This window comes from Narcine bancroftii, chromosome 1, assembly GCF_036971445.1.
Source record: "Narcine bancroftii isolate sNarBan1 chromosome 1, sNarBan1.hap1, whole genome shotgun sequence".
Classification (NCBI taxonomy): domain Eukaryota; kingdom Metazoa; phylum Chordata; class Chondrichthyes; order Torpediniformes; family Narcinidae; genus Narcine; species Narcine bancroftii.
In genome coordinates this window covers 161,061,573-161,083,694 of record NC_091469.1, presented here as the reverse complement: position 1 = coordinate 161,083,694, position 22,122 = coordinate 161,061,573, and the positions used below count along the sequence as shown (strand labels likewise).

General features: G+C 45.8%; 1 protein-coding gene across 10 annotated transcripts in view; it reads right to left on the bottom strand.

Moving 5' to 3' along the window:
- Positions 1-22,122, bottom strand: part of lifra (LIF receptor subunit alpha a) — a 280,918-nt gene that overhangs the window by 78,620 nt on the left and 180,176 nt on the right. For all 10 annotated transcript variants that reach the window (XM_069883753.1, XM_069883832.1, XM_069883762.1 and 7 more), the window contains 3 exons: positions 13,841-13,989; positions 11,472-11,635; positions 389-572 (listed from right to left, as the gene is read on the bottom strand). In XM_069883753.1, coding sequence (XP_069739854.1) covers positions 389-572; positions 11,472-11,635; positions 13,841-13,989 — 497 coding nt within the window. The remainder of the gene's footprint in view (positions 1-388; positions 573-11,471; positions 11,636-13,840; positions 13,990-22,122) is intronic.

Below are 22,122 nucleotides of genomic sequence, written 5' to 3'. Positions count from 1 at the left end.
GCAAAAACCTGCAAACACACATCCTGACAAGTGATGCATTTGCAGTACTTATACACAAATATAAAAATAAATAAATAAATATTGCTAAATATATAGTAGAGTCACAGAAGGTTTGTATGAACAGTTCAGTGGTCTCATTGCCCATGGGAAGAAGCTGTTTCCCAGCTTAGCTGTTCTGGCTATATACCTGTACTTCTGTATCTCTTTCCCGAAGGAAGTAGCTGGAACATATCCATCTATGCAGAGCTTAATCCCACTGCAGCCTGCACTATTCATATCATCTCAACGATCAATCCTTCCCTCTTTTTCTGGCTGAGTAATTTATGCCCTTTCTTACAAAGTATGATGCTGCTTTTATAACTAATGTAAAGCATAAAGTGCACTTTACCGTCAAGTTTTAATGGTGGGCTCCATTCACTCCATGCATTTTTACCACTGAACAGGAAACCATCATTATTCCCAATGCAGCGGATCCTCACTAAATAGGACGTGCATTGGAGAGGCTCATCTGATGTCCAATTCATCTGCAGCACCCTATTATGAGCTCTGTTCAAGGTGCTACTGTAATTTCCCTGAAAGAAAATCACATCAGAACTTTATTTTGACAATAAGCCAAATATTTCAACATAAAAATCTATTAAATGAAACACACCGAACTAAAATTAAAAAGGGAGTTGCCACTCCAGCTCCTTACAGATACCTTGCATGAAGCTTTCTGCCAGTTTTCGTTAGGCTGCACAGTTGACATAGTGGTTAGTGCAACGCCTTTACTGCACCAGCAATTGGGACCTGGGTTTGAATCCCGCGCTGCCTGCAGGGAGTTTGTACATTCTCCCCGTATCTGCTTGGGTTTTCTCTGGGGACTTGTTTCTTCCCACCATTCAAAAAGTACTGGGGGTGTAGGTTAATTGGGTGTAAATTGGGCGGCATGGACTCGTGGGCTAAAATGGCCTGTTACCGTGGTGTATGTCTAAATTTAATTTAATTTTTTTAAATTTATGCTCATGGAAGTCGAATGAAAGATTCAATAGGTTAGGAAGACACCTAATTGGTTTTAAAAGACACAAATGTAGTGAAACCAAAGCAAAAGGGGTAACAAAGTTTATCTAAAAACTTTGACCAATGTTCCAGAGTGTAGGAGATAGCCTTCTGAAGGCTTGATGCCATCAACAAATGAATGGGGAGACACTGAGGAGACTACAGATGCTGGAATCAAAATCTGAAGCCAAATTCAATCTGCTGGAGGAACTCAGTGGGTCGAGCAGCATCAGTGGGAGATAAAGAACAGAATACATTTAAGAATATTGCAGCTCACCACAGAACCTTCGCCCCGTGATTATAAAGCTACTCAACAACCTAAATGTCCTCTACTCACACCCAAAGCTCTCTATTTTTTTTTTTTTGCATTCAGGTGCCTAAGAGTCTTTTAAAGGTCCAAATTATACCAGCCTCCACTACCACCCCAGCATTGCATTCAAGCAATCTCTCCGTAGCCAACCATTTCAGTTCTTCTTCTTCAAGCTCTCCCCAGCTATCACACTCTCTGTTAAAAAAAAACTTACCCATGATGTCTCCCCTAAACTTGTTTCCCCTCACCTTATACAGATATATTCTGCTCTATTTGCTACTGTCACCCTGGGGAAAATAAAATGGGTTTCGAGCCAAAACCCCTTATCCAGACATTTTCAATACAGAAGTGAAGTCCATGTAAAGAGGGCAGAATAGAAGGGGAGGGACAAGGGCTCCATATGGGACTGGTGAACTAGGTAGAGACAGTAGATAGACAAATGCCAGACAATGTGAGGAAGAGACAAGAAAAATAAAGGAGTCATCTGAAAAGCATGGAGGGAGACCTCACTTGGAATATTGCAAGCAGTTTTGGGCTACTCATTTACAAAATGATATGCTGACATTGCAGAGGGTTCAAATGATATTCTGGAAATGAAAGGCTCTTGGCCTGAATTTAGGAGAATGAGGGGGATCTTATTGAAACATTATGAATATTGAACGGCATGGACAGAGCAGATGAAGAAGGTTGTTTTCCATGGTGGAAGAGGATTGAAGGGTGTCCACTGAGAACAGAGATGTGGAGCAATATCTTCAGCCAGAGGGTGATAAATCTATGGAATTTATTGCAACAGGCGGTTGTGGAGGCCAAGTCACTGGTTGTATTTAAGGAAGAAATTGTTAAGTTTTTATAGAGCATCAAAGATTATGGGGAGAAGGCCGGGCAGTGGGGCTGAGTGGGGAAATGGATCAGCTCATGATTGAATGGTGGGACAGACTCGATGGGCTGAAAGGCCTATTTCTGCTGGTCCATCTCTGAACACACTCTCCCTTTTCTGGATCTGTCTCAATCTCAGGAGACAGACTCTCCATTGATATTACTACAAACCCTCTAACTCCCACAACTACCTGGACTACATGTCCTCACACCCTGTCCCCTGCAAGGACTCCATCCCCTTCTCTCAATTTCTCCATCTCCGCTGCATCTGCTCCCAAGACGAGGTCTTCCAGCCCAGAGCCTCTGAAATGTCTGCCTTCTTCCACAAACATGGCTTCCCCTCCACTACTATTAACTCGGCCCTCACCCGCACCTCCTCCATTCCCAGCTCATCTGCCCCAGCCCCTCCCCTAGAAACAATAAACACGGAATCCTCCTCATCCTCACCTACCAGGCCAACAGCTTCCGCATCCAACACATAATCTACCAGAATTTCTGGTACAGGACCCCACCACCAGACACATATTTCCTTCTCCTCCCCCTCAGCCTTCCTTAGGGTCCACACCCTCCGTGACTCCCTTGTGCATCCTCATTACAGGAAGGATATGGAAGCTATGGAGAGGAGGCAGAGGAGACTCATCAGGATGCTGCCTAGTTTGGAGAACGTGCCTCGTCTTCCCTCCCCATCCATCGCCCACCCCCCCAGCACCCTCCACTCTGGTCATACGAGATGTAATACCTGCACCAACAGCTCCTCCCTCACCACGGTCTGAGGTCCCAAACAGACCTTTCAGGTGAAGCAACATTTCATCTGTACCTCCAAATAACTCATTTACTGTATCCGGTGCACCCTCTGTAGCCTTCTCTACATCGGAGAGACCAGTCACAGATGAAGAGATCGTTTCGCCGAGCACCTCCTCTCCGTCCACAACAAAAGCAATCTCTCCGTAGCCAACCATTTCAGTTCTGTCACACTCTCAAGCTCACATGTCTGTCCGTGGCCTTTCACGCTACCCCACCCTGACCACCCGTAGATTGGAGGAACCACACCTCATTTTTTGTCTGAGCGTGAACATTGAGTTCACTGCAATCCATTAATCAGCTTTCCTTTTTTCCCCCTTCCCCCTTTAATTAGTCATTCAATTTCCCACTTCCTTTCTCTCTCCACCAAGCCTAAACTCACCCCCCCCACCTCCTGTGGTCCTCCCAACCCCCCCCCCTCCCCACCCCCTTTAGTTCGGACATCTCTCATGTTCCTCCATACCTTGATGAATGGCTCAAGTCCGAAACATTGATGATGTATCTTTACCTTTGCTACATAAAGACACTGTTTGACCTGCTGAGTTTCTCCAGCATTTGTGTTTTTTCTGTTTACAGTTCTTTATTTGTTTAAATGTTTACGTTATGTCTTTTTTTTGCACCACCATTTAGTGGTAATTCTGCAGAAAAAAAGAATTTCAGGGTCGTATGTGATGTCATGTATGTACTCTGACAATAAATCTGAAATCTGAATGCCATCTTCCACTTTTCTACCCAAATCTGCATCCTGTCTCTATCTAGTTGTAACCTACGACAACCTTAACACTCTTCTCAACTCCTCCAAACTTCATATCATCCACAAACTTACTGACCCATCCCTTTACATCTTCTTTCAGGTCATATCTAAAAATCACAAAGAGCAGGGGACTCAGAACAGATCCTTGCAGAAGTCCACTCATCACCAACCTCCAGGCAGAATACTTTTAGTCCACTATTGCCCTCTACTTTCTACAGGTAAGGCAATTCTGAATCCACATAGCCAAGGTTCCATGGATCCCCTGCCTCATAATTTTCTGAACGAGTCTCTCATGTGGGACCCTATCAAATGCCTCACTAAAATCCATACACCTCATCTACCTTCATTAGTTTTTTGTTTAACTCCTCAAAACACTCAATTAAGCTTGTAAGGCATGACCATCCCCTCACAAAGTCATGCTGACCATCCCTAAACACACTGGACTTCTCCAAATGCTTATAAATCCTGTCCTTAATAATCCTCTCCAATAGTTTGCCCACCACTTATGTAAGACCCATCAGTCTATAATTCCCAGGATTCTCCTTGTTACCTTTTTTAAACAAAGGGACCACATTTGCCATTCTCTGCCTCTTCTCCTATGGCCAATGAGGGTACAAAGGTAATTGGCAAAGCCCCAGCTATCTCTTTCCTTCTCTCCCCAAAGAAACCTGGAGTATATCTTGTCCAGTCCCGTGGACTTATAAATCTTCACTTTTTTTAAGAAGATCCAGCACTTCCTCTTTCTTAATCTCAACATGGTCCAGCACATAAGCTTCTTCTATTCTGATCTCATGTCGATCAAGGCAGTTTTCTCTGGCAAAATATTCATTGAGGGCCTCCTGACACATTGCCTCCTTTATCCTTAAGCGACCCTACCTTTACTCTCTCATCCTTTTGTTCTTCACATATGCATCGAATGTCTTGGGATTCTCCTTTATCCTAATTGCCTAGACCTTCTCATATCTTCTTCAAGCTCTCCTAAGTTCTTTCTTATGTTCATTCCTGACTGAGATACAATTCTCACAAGCCCTTCCTGTTTCTTGCTTCCTAAATCTAATGCATCCTTCCTTTTTCCTCTTGACCAGCTGCCTCACCTGTTCTGTCAACCACAGTTCCATTTCCCTACCTTCTTTTACCTGTCTCAGTGGGACAAACTATCCAGAACCCCGCACAAGTGGTCCACAAACATCCTCCACATTACTTCTGTACTTTCTCCTGAGAATATCTCTTCCCAATTTACTCTCCCTAGTTCCTGCCGCATCCCTTCATAATTAGCCCTTCCCCAATTAAACATTTTATCATTTTGTCTGCTTTTAACCTTGACAATAGCTTTGCTAAAGCTCAGGGATGTGGTCACTAGCACTGAAATGTACAAGAGATCTGTCAGCTAACCAAGTTCATTACCCAGTACTAGATCCAGTATGGCTTTCCTCTAGTTGGCTGGTCTACAGACTGTATCAGGAATCCTTCTTGGATACACCTAACAAATTCTGCCCCATCTATCCCTCTTGCAGTCAAGAAGTGCCAGCCAATATTAGGGAAGTAATATAACCCTGAAATTTCTGCACCATGGCAAAATCTGCCTACTTATCTATTCCTATTTGTGGGCCTTTCGACAATTCCTAATACAGTGATTGCTCCCTTCCTATTTCTGCCACCAACACTGACTCGGTAGACACTCCCTCCACAGTGTCCTCCCTTTCTGCAGCCATGATACTATCTGTTGTGTGTGCACTCACACAATTAAGACTCAGAGACCTGAAGCTTTCTCATCCTTTACTTCTATTGGACTAACCTGGCGACTGACACACAGGGTTATATATGTGGAAGGGTGACATCATGATGTGGGCGTCATGATGTCCAGCAGAGGGCGAGTGAGGCTGGTGGAGGCCCTGGTCCGGGCAGAGAGTTGGAGGCGGCGGCCCCGGTCCGGGCACAGGGAGAGCAGCGGCGGCCCCGGCCCTGTTCCGGGCAGAGGGTAGGCGGCGGCGTCCCCAATCTGGGCAGGAGCAAGGGGGAGGTGGCGGCCCCGGCCTCGGTCGAGTGAGGCAGGCGGAGGCCCCGGTCCAGGCAGAGAGTTGGAGGCGGCGGCCCCGGTCCGGGCACAGGGAGAGCAGCGGCGGCCCCGGCCCTGTTCCGGGCAGAGGGTAGGCGGCGGCGGCCCCAATCCGGGCAGGAGCAAGGGGAGGTGGCGGCCCCGGCCTCGGTCGAGTGAGGCAGGCAGAGGCCCCGGTCCGGGCAGAGAGTTGGAGGCGGCGGCACCGGTCCGGGCACAGGGAGAGCAGCGGCGGCCCCAGCCCTGTTCCGGGCAGAGGGTAGCCGGCGGCGGCCCCGATCCGGGCAGGAGCAAGGGGAGGCGGCGGCCCTGGCCTCGGTCAAGTGAGGCAGGCGGAGGCCCCGGTCCAGGCAGAGAGTTGGAGGCGGCGGCGGCCCCGGTCCGGGCACAGGGAGAGCAGCGGCGGCCCCGGCCCTGTTCCGGGCAGAGGGTAGGCGGCGGCGGCCCCGATCCAGGCAGGAGCAAGGGGGAGGCGGCGGCCCCAGCCTCGGTCGAGTGAGGCAGGCGGAGACCGCAGTCCGGGCAGAGAGTTGGAGGCGGCAGCCCCGGTCCGGGCACAGGGAGAGCAGCGGCGGCACGGCCCCGGTCCGGGCAGAGGATAGGCGGCAGCGGCCCCGATCCGGGCAGTATGGACCGACCTAAGAGGGGAGACAGGCCCCTCCAGCCCGGGTAAGAAACCTGCATAGGAGAAGGCCACTCCGATATAAAACCTACGACCCAAGGACCTCGCTGCCACGTCCCAGCTTGCTTGGCCACGGCACACGAACCATGGGTGTAAAGGGTGGGGCCAGTACTGCGCGCACTGCACTCCACCTAAAAGCTACTTTGCGCAGGCACGAGGACAGGTTCACGTCCTCCCCCTCCACATCCTCCCCCTCCACGTCCTCCCCCTCCAAGGCAAAAGATGCTCACAAACTCAAGCTAGCATGCTGGAACATCAGAACCATGCTAGACAAGGGTGACAGCCACCGACCTGAACGTCAGTCTGCCCTCATTGTACATGAACTCCTCAGACTTGACATCGACATAGCTGCTCTCAGTGAAGTCCGCCTGGCAGATGTAGGCAGCCTCCAAGAACGCGGCGCGGCTACACACTCTACTGGTCTGGCAAGCCTTTGGATGAACGACGCCTATCTGGTTTAGGCTTCATGGTCAAGAACTCCATTGCCTCCAAACTCGAAAACCTCCCGACAGGCCACTCAGACCGGATCAGGTCCATGTGACTCCCCTTTCAAAACAAGCGTCACATCACCCTCATCAGTGTCTATGCTCCAACCCTCCAGGCGGAACCAGCAGAAAAGGACAAATTCTACACTGACCTGCGCAACCTCATTCAATGCACCCCTACAGCCGACAAGGTTGTCATCCTTGGCGACTTCAACGCTTGCGTCGGCAAAGACTCAGAAACCTGGCCAGGAATCCTGGGCAAACATGGTGTCGGCAAGTGCAACGACAATGGGCGCCTCCTGTTGGAGCTCTGCGCAGAACAGCGGCTTGTCATTACAAACACCCTTTTTCAACAGAGGGAAAGCCTTAAGACCACCTGGATGCATCCCCGATCCAAACACTGGCACCTCCTGGACTACGTCCTGGTGCGAGAAAGTGACAAACGAAATGTGCTCCACACCAGGGTCATGCCTAGCGCGGAATGCCACACTGACCACCGGCTGGTTCGCTGCAAGCTCAACCTTCACTTCAAGCCAAAGCCCAGGAACAGTAAAGTCCCCAGAAAGAGGTTCAATGTTGGAAACCTGCAGTCTGACGAAGTGAGAGGAAACTTCCAGGCAAACCTCAAAGCAAAGCTCGACGATGCAATCCGCCTCACGGACTCGTCCCCTGAAACCCTCTGGGATCAGCTGAAGACTACCATACTGCAATCCACTGAAGAGGTACTGGGCTTCTCCTCCAGGAAAAACAAAGACTGGTTCGACGATAACAGCTAGGAAATCCAGGAGCTTCTGGCAAAGAAGCGAGCTGCCCACCAGGCTCACCTTACAAAGCCGTCCTGTCCAGAGACGAAACAAGCCTTCCGTCGCGCACGTAGCCATCTTCAGCGCAAACTCAGGGAGATCCAAAATGAGTGGTGGACTAGCCTCGCCAAGCGAACCCAGCTCAGCGCGGACATTGGCGACTTCAGGGGTTTCTACGAGGCTCTAAAGGCTGCGTACGGCCCCTCACCCCAAGTCCAAAGCCTGCTGCGCAGCTCAGACTGCAAAGTCCTCCTCAGCGACAAGATCTCCATCCTCAACCGATGGTCAGAACACTTCCAATCTCTTTTCAGTGCCAAACCCTCAGTCCAAGATTCCGCCCTGCTCCAGCTCCCTCAACAGCCCCTAAGGCTAGAGCTGGATGAGGTCCTCACCCAGGATGAGACATATAAGGCAATTGAACAACTGAAAAGTGGCAAAGCAGCAGGTATGGATGGAATCCCCCCAGAGGTCTGGAAGGCTGGCGGCAAAACTCTGCATGTCAAACTGCATGAGTTTTTCAAGCTTTGTTGGGACCAAGGAAAACTGCCTCAGGACCTTCGTGATGCCATCATCATCACCCTGTACAAAAACTAAGGCGAGAAATCAGACTGCTCAAACTACAGGGGAATCACGCTGCTCTCCATTGCAGGCAAAATCCTCGCTAGGATTCTCCTAAATAGAATAATACCCAGTGTAGCCGAGAATATTCTCCCAGAATCACAGTGTGGCTTTCGCGCAAACAGAGGAACTACTGACATGGTCTTTGCCCTCAGACAGCTCCAAGAAAAGTGCAGAGAACAAAACAAAGGACTCTACATCACCTTTGTTGACCTCACCAAAGCCTTCGACACCGTGAGCAGGAAAGGGCTTTGGCAAATACTAGAGCGCCTCGGATGCCCCCCAAAGTTCCTCAACATGATTATCCAACTGCACGAAAACCAACAAGGTCGGGTCAGATACAGCAATGAGCTCTCTGAACCCTTCTCCATTAACAATGGCATGAAGCAAGGCTGTGTTCTTGCACCAACCCTCTTTTCAATCTTCTTCACCATGATGCTGAACCAAGCCATGAAAGACCTCAACAATGAAGACGCTGTTTACATCCGGTACCACACGGATGGCAGTCTCTTCAATCTGAGGCGCCTGCAAGCTCACACCAAGACACAAGAGAAATTTGTCCGTGAACTACTCTTTGCAGACGATTCCGCTTTAGTTGCCCATTCAGAGCCAGCTCTTCAGCGCTTGACGTCCTGTTTTGCGGAAACTGCCAAAATGTTTGGCCTGGAAGTCAGCCTGAAGAAAATGAAGGTCCTCATTCAGCCAGCTCCCCACCATGACTACCAGCCCCCCCACATCTCCATCGGGCACACAAAACTCAAAACGGTCAACCAGTTTACCTATCTTGGCTGCACCATTTCATCAGATGCAAGGATCGACAACGAGATAGACAAGACTCGCCAAGGCAAATAGCGCCTTTGGAAGACTACACAAAAGAGTCTGGAAAAACAACCAACTGAAAATCTTCACAAAGATAAGCGTATACAGAGCCATGTCATACCCACACTCCTGTTCGGCTCCGAATCATGGGTCCTCTACCGGCATCACCTACGGCTCCTAGAACGCTTCCACCAGCGTTGTCTCCGCTCCATCCTCAACATTCATTGGAGCGACTTTATCCCTAACATCAAAGTACTCGAGATGGCAGAGGCCGACAGCATCGAGTCCACGCTGCTGAAGATCCAGCTGCGCTGGGTAGGTCACGTCTCCAGAATGGAGGACCATCGCCTTCCCAAGATCGTGTTATATGGCGAGCTCTCCACTGGCCCCCGTGACAGAGGTGCACCAAAGAAGAGGTACAAGGACTGCCTAAAGAAATCTCTTGGTGCCTGCCACATTGACCACCGCCAGTGGGCTGATATTGCCTCAAACCGTACATCTTGGCGACTCACAGTTCGGCGGGCAGCAACCTCCTTTGTAGAAGACCGCAGAGCCCACCTCACTGACAAAAGACAAAGGAGGAAAAACCCAACACCCAACCCCAACCCACCAATTTTCCCCTGCAACCGCTGCAACCGTGTCTGCCTGTCCCGCATAGGACTTGTCAGCCACAAATGAGCCTGCAGCTGATGTGGACATTTACCCCCTCCATAAATCTTCGTCCGCGAAGCCAAGCCAAGATCCCTGACCAGTATTACTACTCCTACCCTTCCTTTTAACCTCCCATTCTATCCTATTTTAAACATCCAAACCCCGCTACCTGCATCAGACAATCCTGTCTTTGCGTTAGCCAAGTCTCTGTAACGGCCACAGCATCATAGTTCCGCATACTGCTCTATGTTTTGGTCACCAAATTATAGGAAAGATATAAACAAAATAGAGAGAGTGCAGAGAAGGTTCACGAGAATGTTGACAGGATTTCAGGGTCTGAGTTACAGGGAAAGGTTGTGCAGACTGGGGCTTTTTTCTCTGGAGCGTAGAAGATTGAGAGGGGACTTGATAGAGGTGTTTAAGATTTTAAGACAGAGTAAATGTGGATAGGCTTTTTCAATTAAGAAAGGGGGAGATTCAAACTAGAGGACATGGTTTAAGATTGAAGGGGGAAAATTATAAGGGGAACATGAGGGGAAATTTCTTTACGCAGAGGGTGGTGGGGATGTGGAATGAGTTTCCGGCAGATGTGGTCGAGGCGGGATCATTGGTTACATTTAAGGAAAGACTGGATCGTTACATGGATAGGAGGGGACTAGAGGGGTATGGACCGGGTGCTGGTCAGTGGGACTAGGAGGGTGGGGATTTGCTACGGCATGGACTAGTAGGGCCGAACTGGCCTGTTCTGTGCTGTAAGTGGTTATATGCTCTACTCATCTCATTTTTTCCTAATACACCTAGCGTTGAAATAGACTACATTAATGTTTCTTCCCCAGCCTTTCCTTTCTCACAATCCCACAGCACGTTTCCACCTTCTGCCTTTTTCACATTCTGGTTCCCTCCCCCTGCCAAACAAGTTTAAACTCTCCCCAACAGCTCCAGCAAACCTGCCCATCAGGATATTGGTCCCCCTCCAGTTCAGGTGCAACCCGTCCTTTTTGTACAGGTCATAACTTCTGCAGAAGTGATCCCAATGATCGACAAATCTGAAGCCCTGCTTTCGCGATTACTTCTTGCATCTGGGCTTTTGCGAAATTTTACATAAACCAGGCTGGTCCTCAAATCTGAAGGAATGTCAGTGTGAGAGCTACTGTCTTTTGGGTTTCTCATGCGAAACAAAGTATTTTTAACACACTGTTGAAGTTTCCCCCATTATTTTGGTCAATAGTATTGCCTCATATGACCGTAGGAAAGCAGCATATATAAATATTTGTCGTGTTGTTCTTTCAAGGAACATTTGGGAGGCCTTAAAAGGAGTTGGAAAAAATGCATTACGTGTCAGTAACTCTACAATTAATTGATCTCCTGAAGCCCAACAGCAACAGTGCAACCAATCTGTTTCATCATGTCTATAATCATCACGGGCGGGCCCTGGTGTAAGGAGTGATAAGCTGGTACACGTAGCAAGCATCCGAGCTACAGTTTTGGTTGCAGTAAATCTTCACCAAAGTTTCCGAGATAATTTAGGAAATAAAGGCAAGTAGAAATTCTTCACACCTCATGCACCATTTCACTTACCACCCAGACCTCTTGCATTTTGTATGCCAGTAAAATTTGGATTTGGAAAATCATTTTTAAATCCAAGCCATAAATATCACCTCCTTCAAACCATTCCACTATCACCTGGGAGTCAGGCAGATCTTCAAGCACCCTGATGAGTTTCGGTGTGTGAGGTACAAACACTGAATAAACACAGAGCACACAAAATGATTATAGCATGGAAGCCATTCGGTACATCAATTCATTGCTGACTATATGTCACAGCAATAAGCAAGGGCTAAGGAGTCATGAATAACACTGAACACTGCAAACATCAGCAAGCACACTCACTTATCAATAAAGGAAATAATAAAGGCTAAAGGTGCTATGGCCTGAGAAACCAGAGTTCAAATCACATCACAATTGTACTCTGGAGCTGAGATGAGTGAATCCTAACATCCATAACCAATTTCTTTCATGCAAAGTATGACTCCAGCCACTGGAATGTTTTCTCTTCAATGCCCACAGACTAGTCTCAACAGAGCTCTTCATGCCACACATTATTAAATTTTTAATTTAAATAGTATACACTTTGGTAGAAGGAATAAAAGGACAGACCATTTTTGAACGGGGAGAAGATTCTAAATTCAGAGCTGCAAACCAAGTTGGGAGTCCTCGTGCAGGATACCCTAAAGGTTAACTTCCAGGTTGAGTTGGTGGTGAAGAAGGCAAATGCAATGTTGGCGTTCATATCTAGAGGAATAGGATAAAAGAGCAGGGATATGCTGTTGAGGCTTTATAAAGCTCTGGTGAGGCCTCACGGAGCACAGATACAGTTTTGGGCTCCTTATTTAAGAGAATTAAGGGATTAACATACAAGGAACATTTGATGGCTCTTGGTCTGGGCTTCCTGAAGTTTAAAAGAATGAGGGGTGACCTCATAAGAGTATTTCTAATGCTAAAAGGCCTGGACAGAGCAGATGTGGCAAAGCTGTTTCCAATGGTAGGGGAGACAAGGATAAGATGGCACAATTTCAAGATGGAAGGGTGCACATCTGAAACAGTGATGCAGAGGAATTTCTTTAACCAGAGTGTGGTGAACCTCTGGAATTTGCTCTCACAGGTGGCTATGGAGGCCAAGTTATTGGGTGTACTTAAGGCAGGAATTGATAGGTATCCAAATAGTCAGGTTATTTTGGGGAGAAGACAGGGGAGTGGTTCTGAGTGAGAATGGATCAGCTCATGAAGGAATGACGGGGCAGACTCAGTGGGCTGAATAGCGTACTTCTGCTTCTATATCTTATAATTAAATACTGCTTTGAAGCCAAAGGCAGTCTTTCCACCATCACCTCTGCTGTTGGTTCAAGCTGAAGCAAAGGCTGCGATGTACACTGGAGCCATGTGTCTAGCATAAAGTAATTTGAGCACCAGCATTAAATTATTGTGAGTTGGAGCTGCCTGAGTGCATTGACAATAACTGAAGTAGACCAATTGGGTGGTAATTAATCAAATTGAATTTGTGCTATATTGTGTGAACAGGGCACACCTAGGCAATTTCCTATTTTGGTTGGAAGAGAGACAAATGCTGTGTTCTCCTTTCGTGGAAAAGGTTTGTGCATTTATTTTGGGATTTGACAAGACCATTCCTGGAGTTCAATGTACTCTAACTGGAGCAGAGGGTTCAAACAGAGCTTTACTCAATTAAATCCCAGAACGAGAGGGCAGTCCAATGTGGATAGAATATGAAAAATGTGAGACTCTGCTCTTTGGAGTTCAGAAGAATGAAAAGGTGGTGTCGCTGGGAAAAAAATAAATAAAAAGTAGAAGGCTTGGAATGATGGCACTGAGAAGTTGTTTCTCCCACTTGTGTCCTTCTTCAAAGGTCCTCATATTCTAAAAGATAATGGATATGCATGTTAAATGAGACGGAGATCAATATCGGTCTGAGGGGTGCGAGTCTTCGGAATTTTCTGTAATGAGGCTGGAGGTCAAGTACATTAAAAGACAAAATTTGATAGTTTTCTGTCCATTAATGAATGAAGAAAATTAGCCTACTTCTGCTCCGTTTTTTTATGCATCGCTTCCATTAGAATGGGGCCCACAAGATACGAAAACATGACTGGCCATCTTACACAGCTCAATGTTTGTATCAGATTCTTCCCAGCCCAGTTTCAGAAATTTGAGGACCTGTTAAAAGTTATAGGTTAGCCTCTGTATTCTGCATTGACATTGGATACAAAGGAATTTGTTACATTTATTAATGTAATCCCTACCCTTATTGGAGACAAGGTGGGAGGTGTGATCAGTGAATCACCAAGAATATTAAATAATTTGTACCCTGAAATTAGCCTGAAGTGAAGGGAGCCAATTTCTTTAAAAGTCCAAAGCAACTAGTTTCAATTATTTACCGATGTCACTTTCTTTCACTCTGAATGCTTCTGATCTCCCTGTGCCCAGTTCATTTCTAGCAGTTATCTGTAATATTATATCCTCAAACACCACAAAGTTATGTTCCACAAAGTTAACTTTTCCAACGCTTGAGCAGTTAGTCGATGACCTAAGAAGAAAAAAAAACAAAGTGTTTCCATTTAAGAACTATCTTGTTCAACAATTTCTTTATGACCATAAGACATAGGAGCAGAAATAATAATAGGGCCATCGAGTCGGCCCCGCCATTTAATCAAGAGTTGATCGATTTTCCAACTCAGCCCCACTGCCCGGTTTTCTCCCCATCACGGACAAATTTCTCTTGTGTCTTGGTGTGACATTTGATGCCCTGGCTAAGAACCAATCATTCTCAGCCTTAAAGAAGACCTGGCTTCCACAACAAATTCCACAGGCCACCCTCTGGCTAAAGAAATCTCTCCGCATCTCTGTTCTAAGCAAAAGTGCTTCGCTCGTGAAGTTGTGCCCTCTTGCCCTAAACTCTCCCACCATGGGAAATAACTTGTCTACATCAACTTTGTAGCTCATTTCACAACCTCAGGATATCCAAAGCATTTTGCATCTAAATGCTATCACTCCCATCATTTTGGCAGTATGATAGCGTGACACAGTGCCAGTGCCATGGGTCCAAATCCAGCACTGTCTAAAATGAGGTTTTACGTCCTCCCTGTGTCTCCTCCCACTCTTCAAAATGTACTGGGTTGCAGGTCAATTTGGGTATAATTGGGCAGTACAGGTTTAAATGGCCAGAATCGGCTTCTACCACCCTGCAAATAATGGCAAACTGTTAACAATCACACAATCTTCCATGTCCAAAGAGTTCCAGACACCAAGGGATGCAAACACTTTAATTAACTATTCTCTGCAGAATGAAAACTTTATACTTAAACCCTTTCAGAGAAACTGCTTATTTTGTCATGTCCAAGGACCATTCCTGTCTTGCAGCTACAAGGGACAGACTGCCAATGTACTTCTTCATAAAACCAGATTTTGGGGATCGTTCTTTATCTGCATCGACATTCAGTCATCTTTAACAGGGAAAACAAAGAGTAGGAATCAACATGGAGATAATGTTCATATTTGAGCTCCAATAAGAAACTACAGGATGACAGATAAAGCTGTTGTTAAAAATATGCAACATGCTTTGTTTGGAAGAGATACAGATCTTTGTCAGACTGCCCTCGTGAAAAGAAACCACGTTCCCTCGTATTAGGTGGCAAAATCTTAGTCACCTATCAAATTAAGTCTAAAGCAAATGAAGCTTTCAAATTGACTGTGTGGTTTAAACATAGAACAACACAACATAGAAAAAGGCCGCTCGGATCATCACAACTCCAATGACCAAGGTGCCAATCTCAACTCATTCCATCTGCTTGCACTTGGTCCATACATGGCTAAAAGCCTCTCGAATATTGCTATTGTATCTGCTTCTATCATCACCTCTGGCAGCACTTTCTAGGCATCTACCACTCTGTGTAAAACAAAATATGCCTAAATCAAATCTTCCTTAAATTTTCCCCCACAGTCCTTAAATGCCCTCTACAATGTGACATTTCCACCCACGGGAAAGGACTGACGATCTATGTTGTTTTTCCCTCTGCTAATTTTATATACGTCTACAGGTCATCCCTCAGCCAGTGACACTTCAGAGAAAGTCCAAGGTTGTCCAGCATCTCCTTTTTGCTAATGCTCTCCAATCTAGTCAACATCTTCGTGAACCTCTTCAGCACCCTCTCCAAAACCTCCACATCCTTCCTATGGTGTGGCAACTAGAAGTGCAGACAATATGTGGGCGCTAAAAGCTTCCTGATCATATCTTAGGTTTGGATCCGGAGCTCAGTTTGCCGATGAATCGAACAGGAGTCTGTGTGGCTGCAGAGGGAACGGGAGCGCTGAAGGCGAAATCGCAGACACAGTGACTGTGAAGGGACTCCTTCTTTTGTTTTTCTTTCTCTGGCTGAAAGGGACTCTTGGCAATTTTTGCTGATAGCGAACCTTTATCTGCCTTAAAGTAGACTAAAGGAAATTTTGTGTAATATCACTTCTAAGTTTTTAATTACACAACAATAAAATAATCTTAGGGAACCTTTGTTTGGTTTACAGCAGACAAAAGTTACAGTACATCATGCATGTTACATTTTTAATGTATTATTACAGGATAATAAAAAGGAACATTGAACTACTGTAAGGTAAAACATCATGAGATGGGAATGTGCAGGGCTGTAACAAGATGTGAATGCATCCTTGTACTTACAAGATAAGAGAGACATTGATGGATTGAGAGGCAGGAAGCTAGCAGGGAAAGGATAGCAACAGTTTTAGTCATTGGACAAGTAATGATATGATGATGTTCTAAGCACGTATCCAAGGGTATAAAAAATCACCATTTTGCTGATAACGGCAGAATGCATTCTCCGACTAACATGGTTAGTCGCAAGTGTTACGATCCGGTAATAAAGAACAAAGAACCCTGATTTCGACTCAGCCTGGTGTTTGTCTCACTCATTCATGAACAAAGCAGACCTAACACTACTCCAAACGTGGTCTATGCAACATTTTATACCGCTGCAATCTGAATTTTCATCTTTTATACTCGCTGACCAGATTGACGAAGGCAAACATGGTGCATTAAAAACACAGAAATACTGGAGGAACTCGGCAGGTCTCGCACAATCCATAGGATGTAAAGATATTTAACCGACATACTTCTGGTTTACTATCCAATCTACTTGCATTTCCTAGTGCTACTGGTTTGAATTCCCATCCCATTCGATGGGAACATTCTTATTCTGCTATTAATTGTGCATTTTCCTCTTGCATTTGACTTCCCAAAATGGATCACCTGACACTTGTTGAAATCAAACTCCATTTGCCTAAATGTCCAACTGATCTAAACCCTGCCGGTATATTATGCAGGTGTATTAGATAAGCATTGTAAGAGCGTGTCTTGGGCAACAGGAAAATTTGCATATCCATCATCCTGTAGGTGCCGGATACTGAGGTTTTACTGTAGTAAGGCTTTACCTGTAAACTTGGGGTGGGGGTGGGGTGGGGGTGGGGGAAACGTTCATTATCTATAATGTTATTGTTCATTTTTTCGGGTGGCTCCATGGAGGGACGATGTAGAAACGGTTAGATGTTTTCAAAGAATGTGACTGAAAATAAAGTAAAATGCTTTAAGGTTTATATCTTCAAGCAAGTGAAGTTTGTTCAGTGTAAATACAGTCCAGCATTTTTGTATTTTAAACTGGATGAGTTAGGCATTGTAAGAATGAGTCTTAAGCAATTGGAAAACGTGCTTATCTGGCATCTACCAATCCCTAAAGGTGCCAGACACCATGGGTTTCACTGTACCTTGATGTCCAAAATCTATCAGTTTTTGCATTTATTGCATTCTATCTCAAATCTTCACATACGAACAGACCATTTGTATTTCCGATTATTTCATGACCTGCATCTCAACTCTTTCTTCTGCTATTCAGAAACTGTTGTACAAAGATACTTGGGTTTTTCTACAGAATTATTCTCCTAATTTTGAAACAACTTTCTTTTCTGTTTTGTACACTAAAGTAGAACACTTCACATTTTTCTACATTGTCTTCATACTTACCTCACTTGGCCTGGCCATATTCTCTCAATGCCTCTTTAACACTCTCCTCTGTACCTGAAATTCCATACACTACAGCACAGTAGAGGGCTTTCAGCCCCTCAATGTTATGTCAACTTATATATTTAATTTAGATGTACAGCACGGCGTATGTGTACCCCATTAATCTACAGCCCTGGAATGTTTTGAATTATGAGAGGAAACCGGAGACCCCAGAGAAAACCCACCCAGATATGGGGAGAATCTTACAAACAGCGTAAGATTCAAACCCAGGGTCCTGAATGCTGCCGCTGTAAAGGTGTTGCGCTAACCGTTAAGCTTATTCGTTTTAAAAAAAGTACTAAACTCTCCCTACCCCGTAACCCTCTATTTTTCTTCCATCCATATGCCTGTTTCTTTCTTCTTTGGCTTGGCTTCGCGGACGAAGATTTATGGAGGGGGTAAAAAGTCCACGTCAGCTGCAGGCTCGTTTGTGGCTGACAAGTCCGATGCGGGACAGGCAGACACGATTGCAGCGGTTGCAGGGGAAAATTGGTTGGTTGGGGTTGGGTGTTGGGTTTTTCCTCCTTTGCCTTTTGTCAGTGAGGTGGGCTCTGCAGTCTTCTTCAAAGGAGGTTGCTGCCCGCCAAACTGTGAGGCGCCAAGATGCACGGTTTGAGGCGTTATCAGCCCACTGGCGGTGGTCAATGTGGCAGGCACCAAGAGATTTCTTTAGGCAGTCCTTGTACCTTTTCTTTGGTGCACCTCTGTCACGGTGGCCAGTGGAGAGCTCGCCATATAACACGATCTTGGGAAGGCGATGGTCCTCCATTCTGGAGACGTGACCCGATGCTGTGGACTCGATGCTGTCGACCTCTGCCATCTCGAGTACTTCGACGTTAGGGATGTAAGCGCTCCAATGGATGTTGAGGATGGAGCGGAGACAACGCTGGTGGAAGCGTTCTAGGAGCCGTAGGTGGTGCCGGTAGAGGACCCATGATTCGGAGCCGAAAAGGAGTGTGGGTATGACAACGGCTCTGAATACGCTTATCTTTGTGAGGTTTTTCAGTTGGTTGTTTTTCCAGACTCTTTTTTGTAGTCTTCCAAAGGCGCTATTTGCCTTGGAGAGTCTGTTGTCTATCTCATTGTTGATCCTTGCATCTGATGAAATGGTGCAGCCGAGATAGGTAAACTGGTTGACCGTTTTGAGTTTTGTGTGCCCGATGGAGATGTGGGGGGGCTGGTAATCATGGTGGGGAGCTGGCTGATGGAGGACCTCAGTTTTCTTCAGGCTGACTTCCAGGCCAAACATTTTGGCAGTTTCCGCAAAGCAGGACGTCAAGCGCTGAAGAGCTGGCTCTGAATGGGCAACTAAAGCCATTTTTTGCAGACGATGCCGCTTTAGTTGCCCATGCCTGTTTAAGAGTCTCTTAAATGCCCCTAATGCTTCAGCCTCCACCACCATCCATGCAAGGCATTCCAGGCCCCCACAACTCTCTGCATAGAAAACTTACAGCTGATGTCCCCCCCCTAAACTTCCCTCCCTTCACTTTGTACACATGTTCTCTGGTATTTGCTATTCCTGCCCTGAGAAACAGATGCTGCCTGTCCACCCTATCTATGCCTCTCATAATCTTGTAGACAGACCTCTATTAAGTCTCCTTTCATCCTTCTACAATCCAAAGTAAAAGAAGTCCCAGCTCTGCTAACCTTGCCTCATCAAACTTGTTTCCCAATCCAGGTAACATCCAGGTGAATCTCCTCTGCACCCTCTCCATAGCTTCCACATCCTTCCTAGAATGAGACGACCAGAATTGAACACAATACTCTTAATGTGGTCTCACCAGAGATTTGTAGAGTTGCAATATTACCTCTCTACTCTTGAACCCAATCTCCCTATTAGTTAAGCCCATCATCCCATAGGCCCTCTTAACTTTCTAATCAACCTGTGCAGCGACCCTGAGAGGTGTATGGATTTTGACCCGAAGGTCCCTCTGTTCATCCACACTCTTAAGTAACTGACTATTAACCCTGTACTTAGCTTTCTGGTGTGTCCTTCCAAAATGCATCTCTTTACACTTATCTGGATTGAACTCCATCTGCCACTTTTCCGCCCAATCCTGCATCTTGTCTATATTCTCTTGGAACCTTCAACAATCTTCAGCTCCACTACAACTTCTCCAACCTTCATATCATCAGTAAATTTACTGACTCATCCTTCCGCCTCTTTATCCAGGTCATTTATTTAAAAAGAATTACAAAGAGCAGGGGTCCAGAACAGATCCTTGTGGTACTCCATTAGTCACTGATCTCCAGGAAGAATACTTTCATTCCACTACTACTTTCTGGTTTAATCGTGCAAGCCATTTTTTTATCCACACAGCTAAAGTTCCATGGATCCCATGCCTCATAACTTTCTGAATGATGTTCACGGGGGATCTTGTCAAATGCCTTACTAATGCTTCTCATTTACCACCTTACCCTCATCAATTTATTTTGTTACCTTCTCAAAAACTCAATTAGGCTCATGAGGCATGACTTTCCCTTCACAAAGCCGTGCTGATTATCCTTGAGTAGGACTGTATGCTCATAAATCTATCCTGAAGAATCCTCTCCATTAGTTTGGACACCATTGATGTAAGACTCACCAGTCTATAATTCCCAGGATTCTCCCTATTACCTTTTTTAAACAAGGGGACTACGTTTGCCATTCTACAATCCTTTGCCACCTCCACAGCAGCTAAAGAGGACTCAAAGATCATAGCTATTGCTCCAGCTATTTCTTGCTCACTTCCCACAGCAACCATCACTCCCAGCCCCAGGGACTTGTCAATCTTAATGTTTTTAAGAAGATTCAACACTTCCTCTACCTCAATCTCCACATTGTCCAGCATACAAACCTACTCTTTTCCGACCTCACCCTTATCAAAGTCCTTTTCTCTTGAAAATACTGAAGCAAAGTATTAATTTAGGACCTCCCCAACTTCCTCCACCTCCAGACACGTTGCCTTCTTTATCGGCCCCACTTTCATTTTCGTCATCCTTCTGCTCTTCACATACGCATAGAACGCCTTGGGATTCTCCTTATTCCAATGTGCAAAGGCGTCTCATGCCTCCTTCAAGCTCACCCCGCTACAGTTCATGAGAGGAGAGGCCATACTGGATCTAATACTGGGTAATGAACCTGGTCAGGTGGCAGGGGGAGCATTTCGGTGAGAGTGACCGCAACTCCCTGAGCTTTCGCATAGCTATGGCCAAGGGTAAAAAGCAGACAAAATGGGTAAGTGTTCAAATGGGGGAAAGGCTAATTACGATGAGTTGAGGCAGGAACTAGCAAGAGTAAATTGGAAACAGATGTTCAAGGGTGAAAGCACAGCATTAATGTGGAGAAAGTTTAGGGACCACTTGTTCAGGATAGGTTTGTTCCACTGGGACAGGGAAATGGGAGGCGTGGTTGATAAAACAGGTGAGGCAGCTATTTAAAAGGAAGAAGGAAATATACATTAGATTTAGAAAGCAGGAAACAAAGGGCTCATGAGAAGTATACGGTAGCCAGGAAGGAACATAAGACAGGAATTAGAAGAGCTCGAAGAGGGCACAGAAGGCCTTGGTAATTAAGATTAAGGACCAAGGCGTTCTTTCTCTATGTAGCGAACAGAAAGATGATAAGAATGAAGGTGGGGTCACTAAAGGATAAAGGAGATGTAAAAGCCAAATGCGCATTCTTACTTTGTTATTCAGCATCCCACACGGCCATCTTGATTCCTCTGCGCATACGTGAGTCTTCGATTGGCGTATGCGCGGTGGGTTCACATATTGGAATTTGGTTTGCGCGTGCATGAGAGTTATTCAGGATTGTTAGGGCGCATTGAACCATATGGTGGTGTAGACGAGAGAGGGTGAGTCAGGCTCACATATTTTATGTTATACGTTAACACAGATGATTTGTAGTATTGATTATTATCATAGAATATTTATAGACATTTCGTAGAATGTCTACTAGATTTGTGTGTTAAAAATAAACAATTTAAATACATCTGGACTTGTTTTTTAAAAACTGAAATGCATCACAAACAAGAGCCTCATCTAGTCTCCAAGTGGCTTTTGTGGATAGTAGTCGCTACAGGAGGCAATGGGTCTGGAGGCGGAGGAGGTTGGAGATGTCCTAAATGAATACTTTCCTTCAGTATTAACAAGAGAAAAGGACCTTGATCAGGGTGAGTTCGGAGTAAAATAGGCTTGTATTCCGTACATGATGTGGAGATTAAGGAAGATTAAGAGTTGGATCTTCTTAACAAATTCAAGATTGATAAGTCCCTGGGGCCAGACACGATATATCCCATGTTGCTGTGGGAAGGGAGGGAAGAGATAGCTAGGGCAATGGCCATGATCTTTGAGTCCTCCTTGGCTGCAGGGGAGGTGGTGGAGGATTGAAGAATAGCAAATGTGGTCCCCTTGTTTAAAAAAGGTAACAGGGAGAATCCTGGGAATTTTAGACCAGTGAGTGTGCAAACTAATGGAGAGGACACTTAAGAATTATTAAAGAAAGGATCTATGATCATCTGGAGAAGTATAATCTACTCAAGGATGGTCAGCATGGATTTGTGAAGGGAAAGTTGTGCCTCACAAGTTTTTTGAGAAGGTGACAAAAAGAAATTG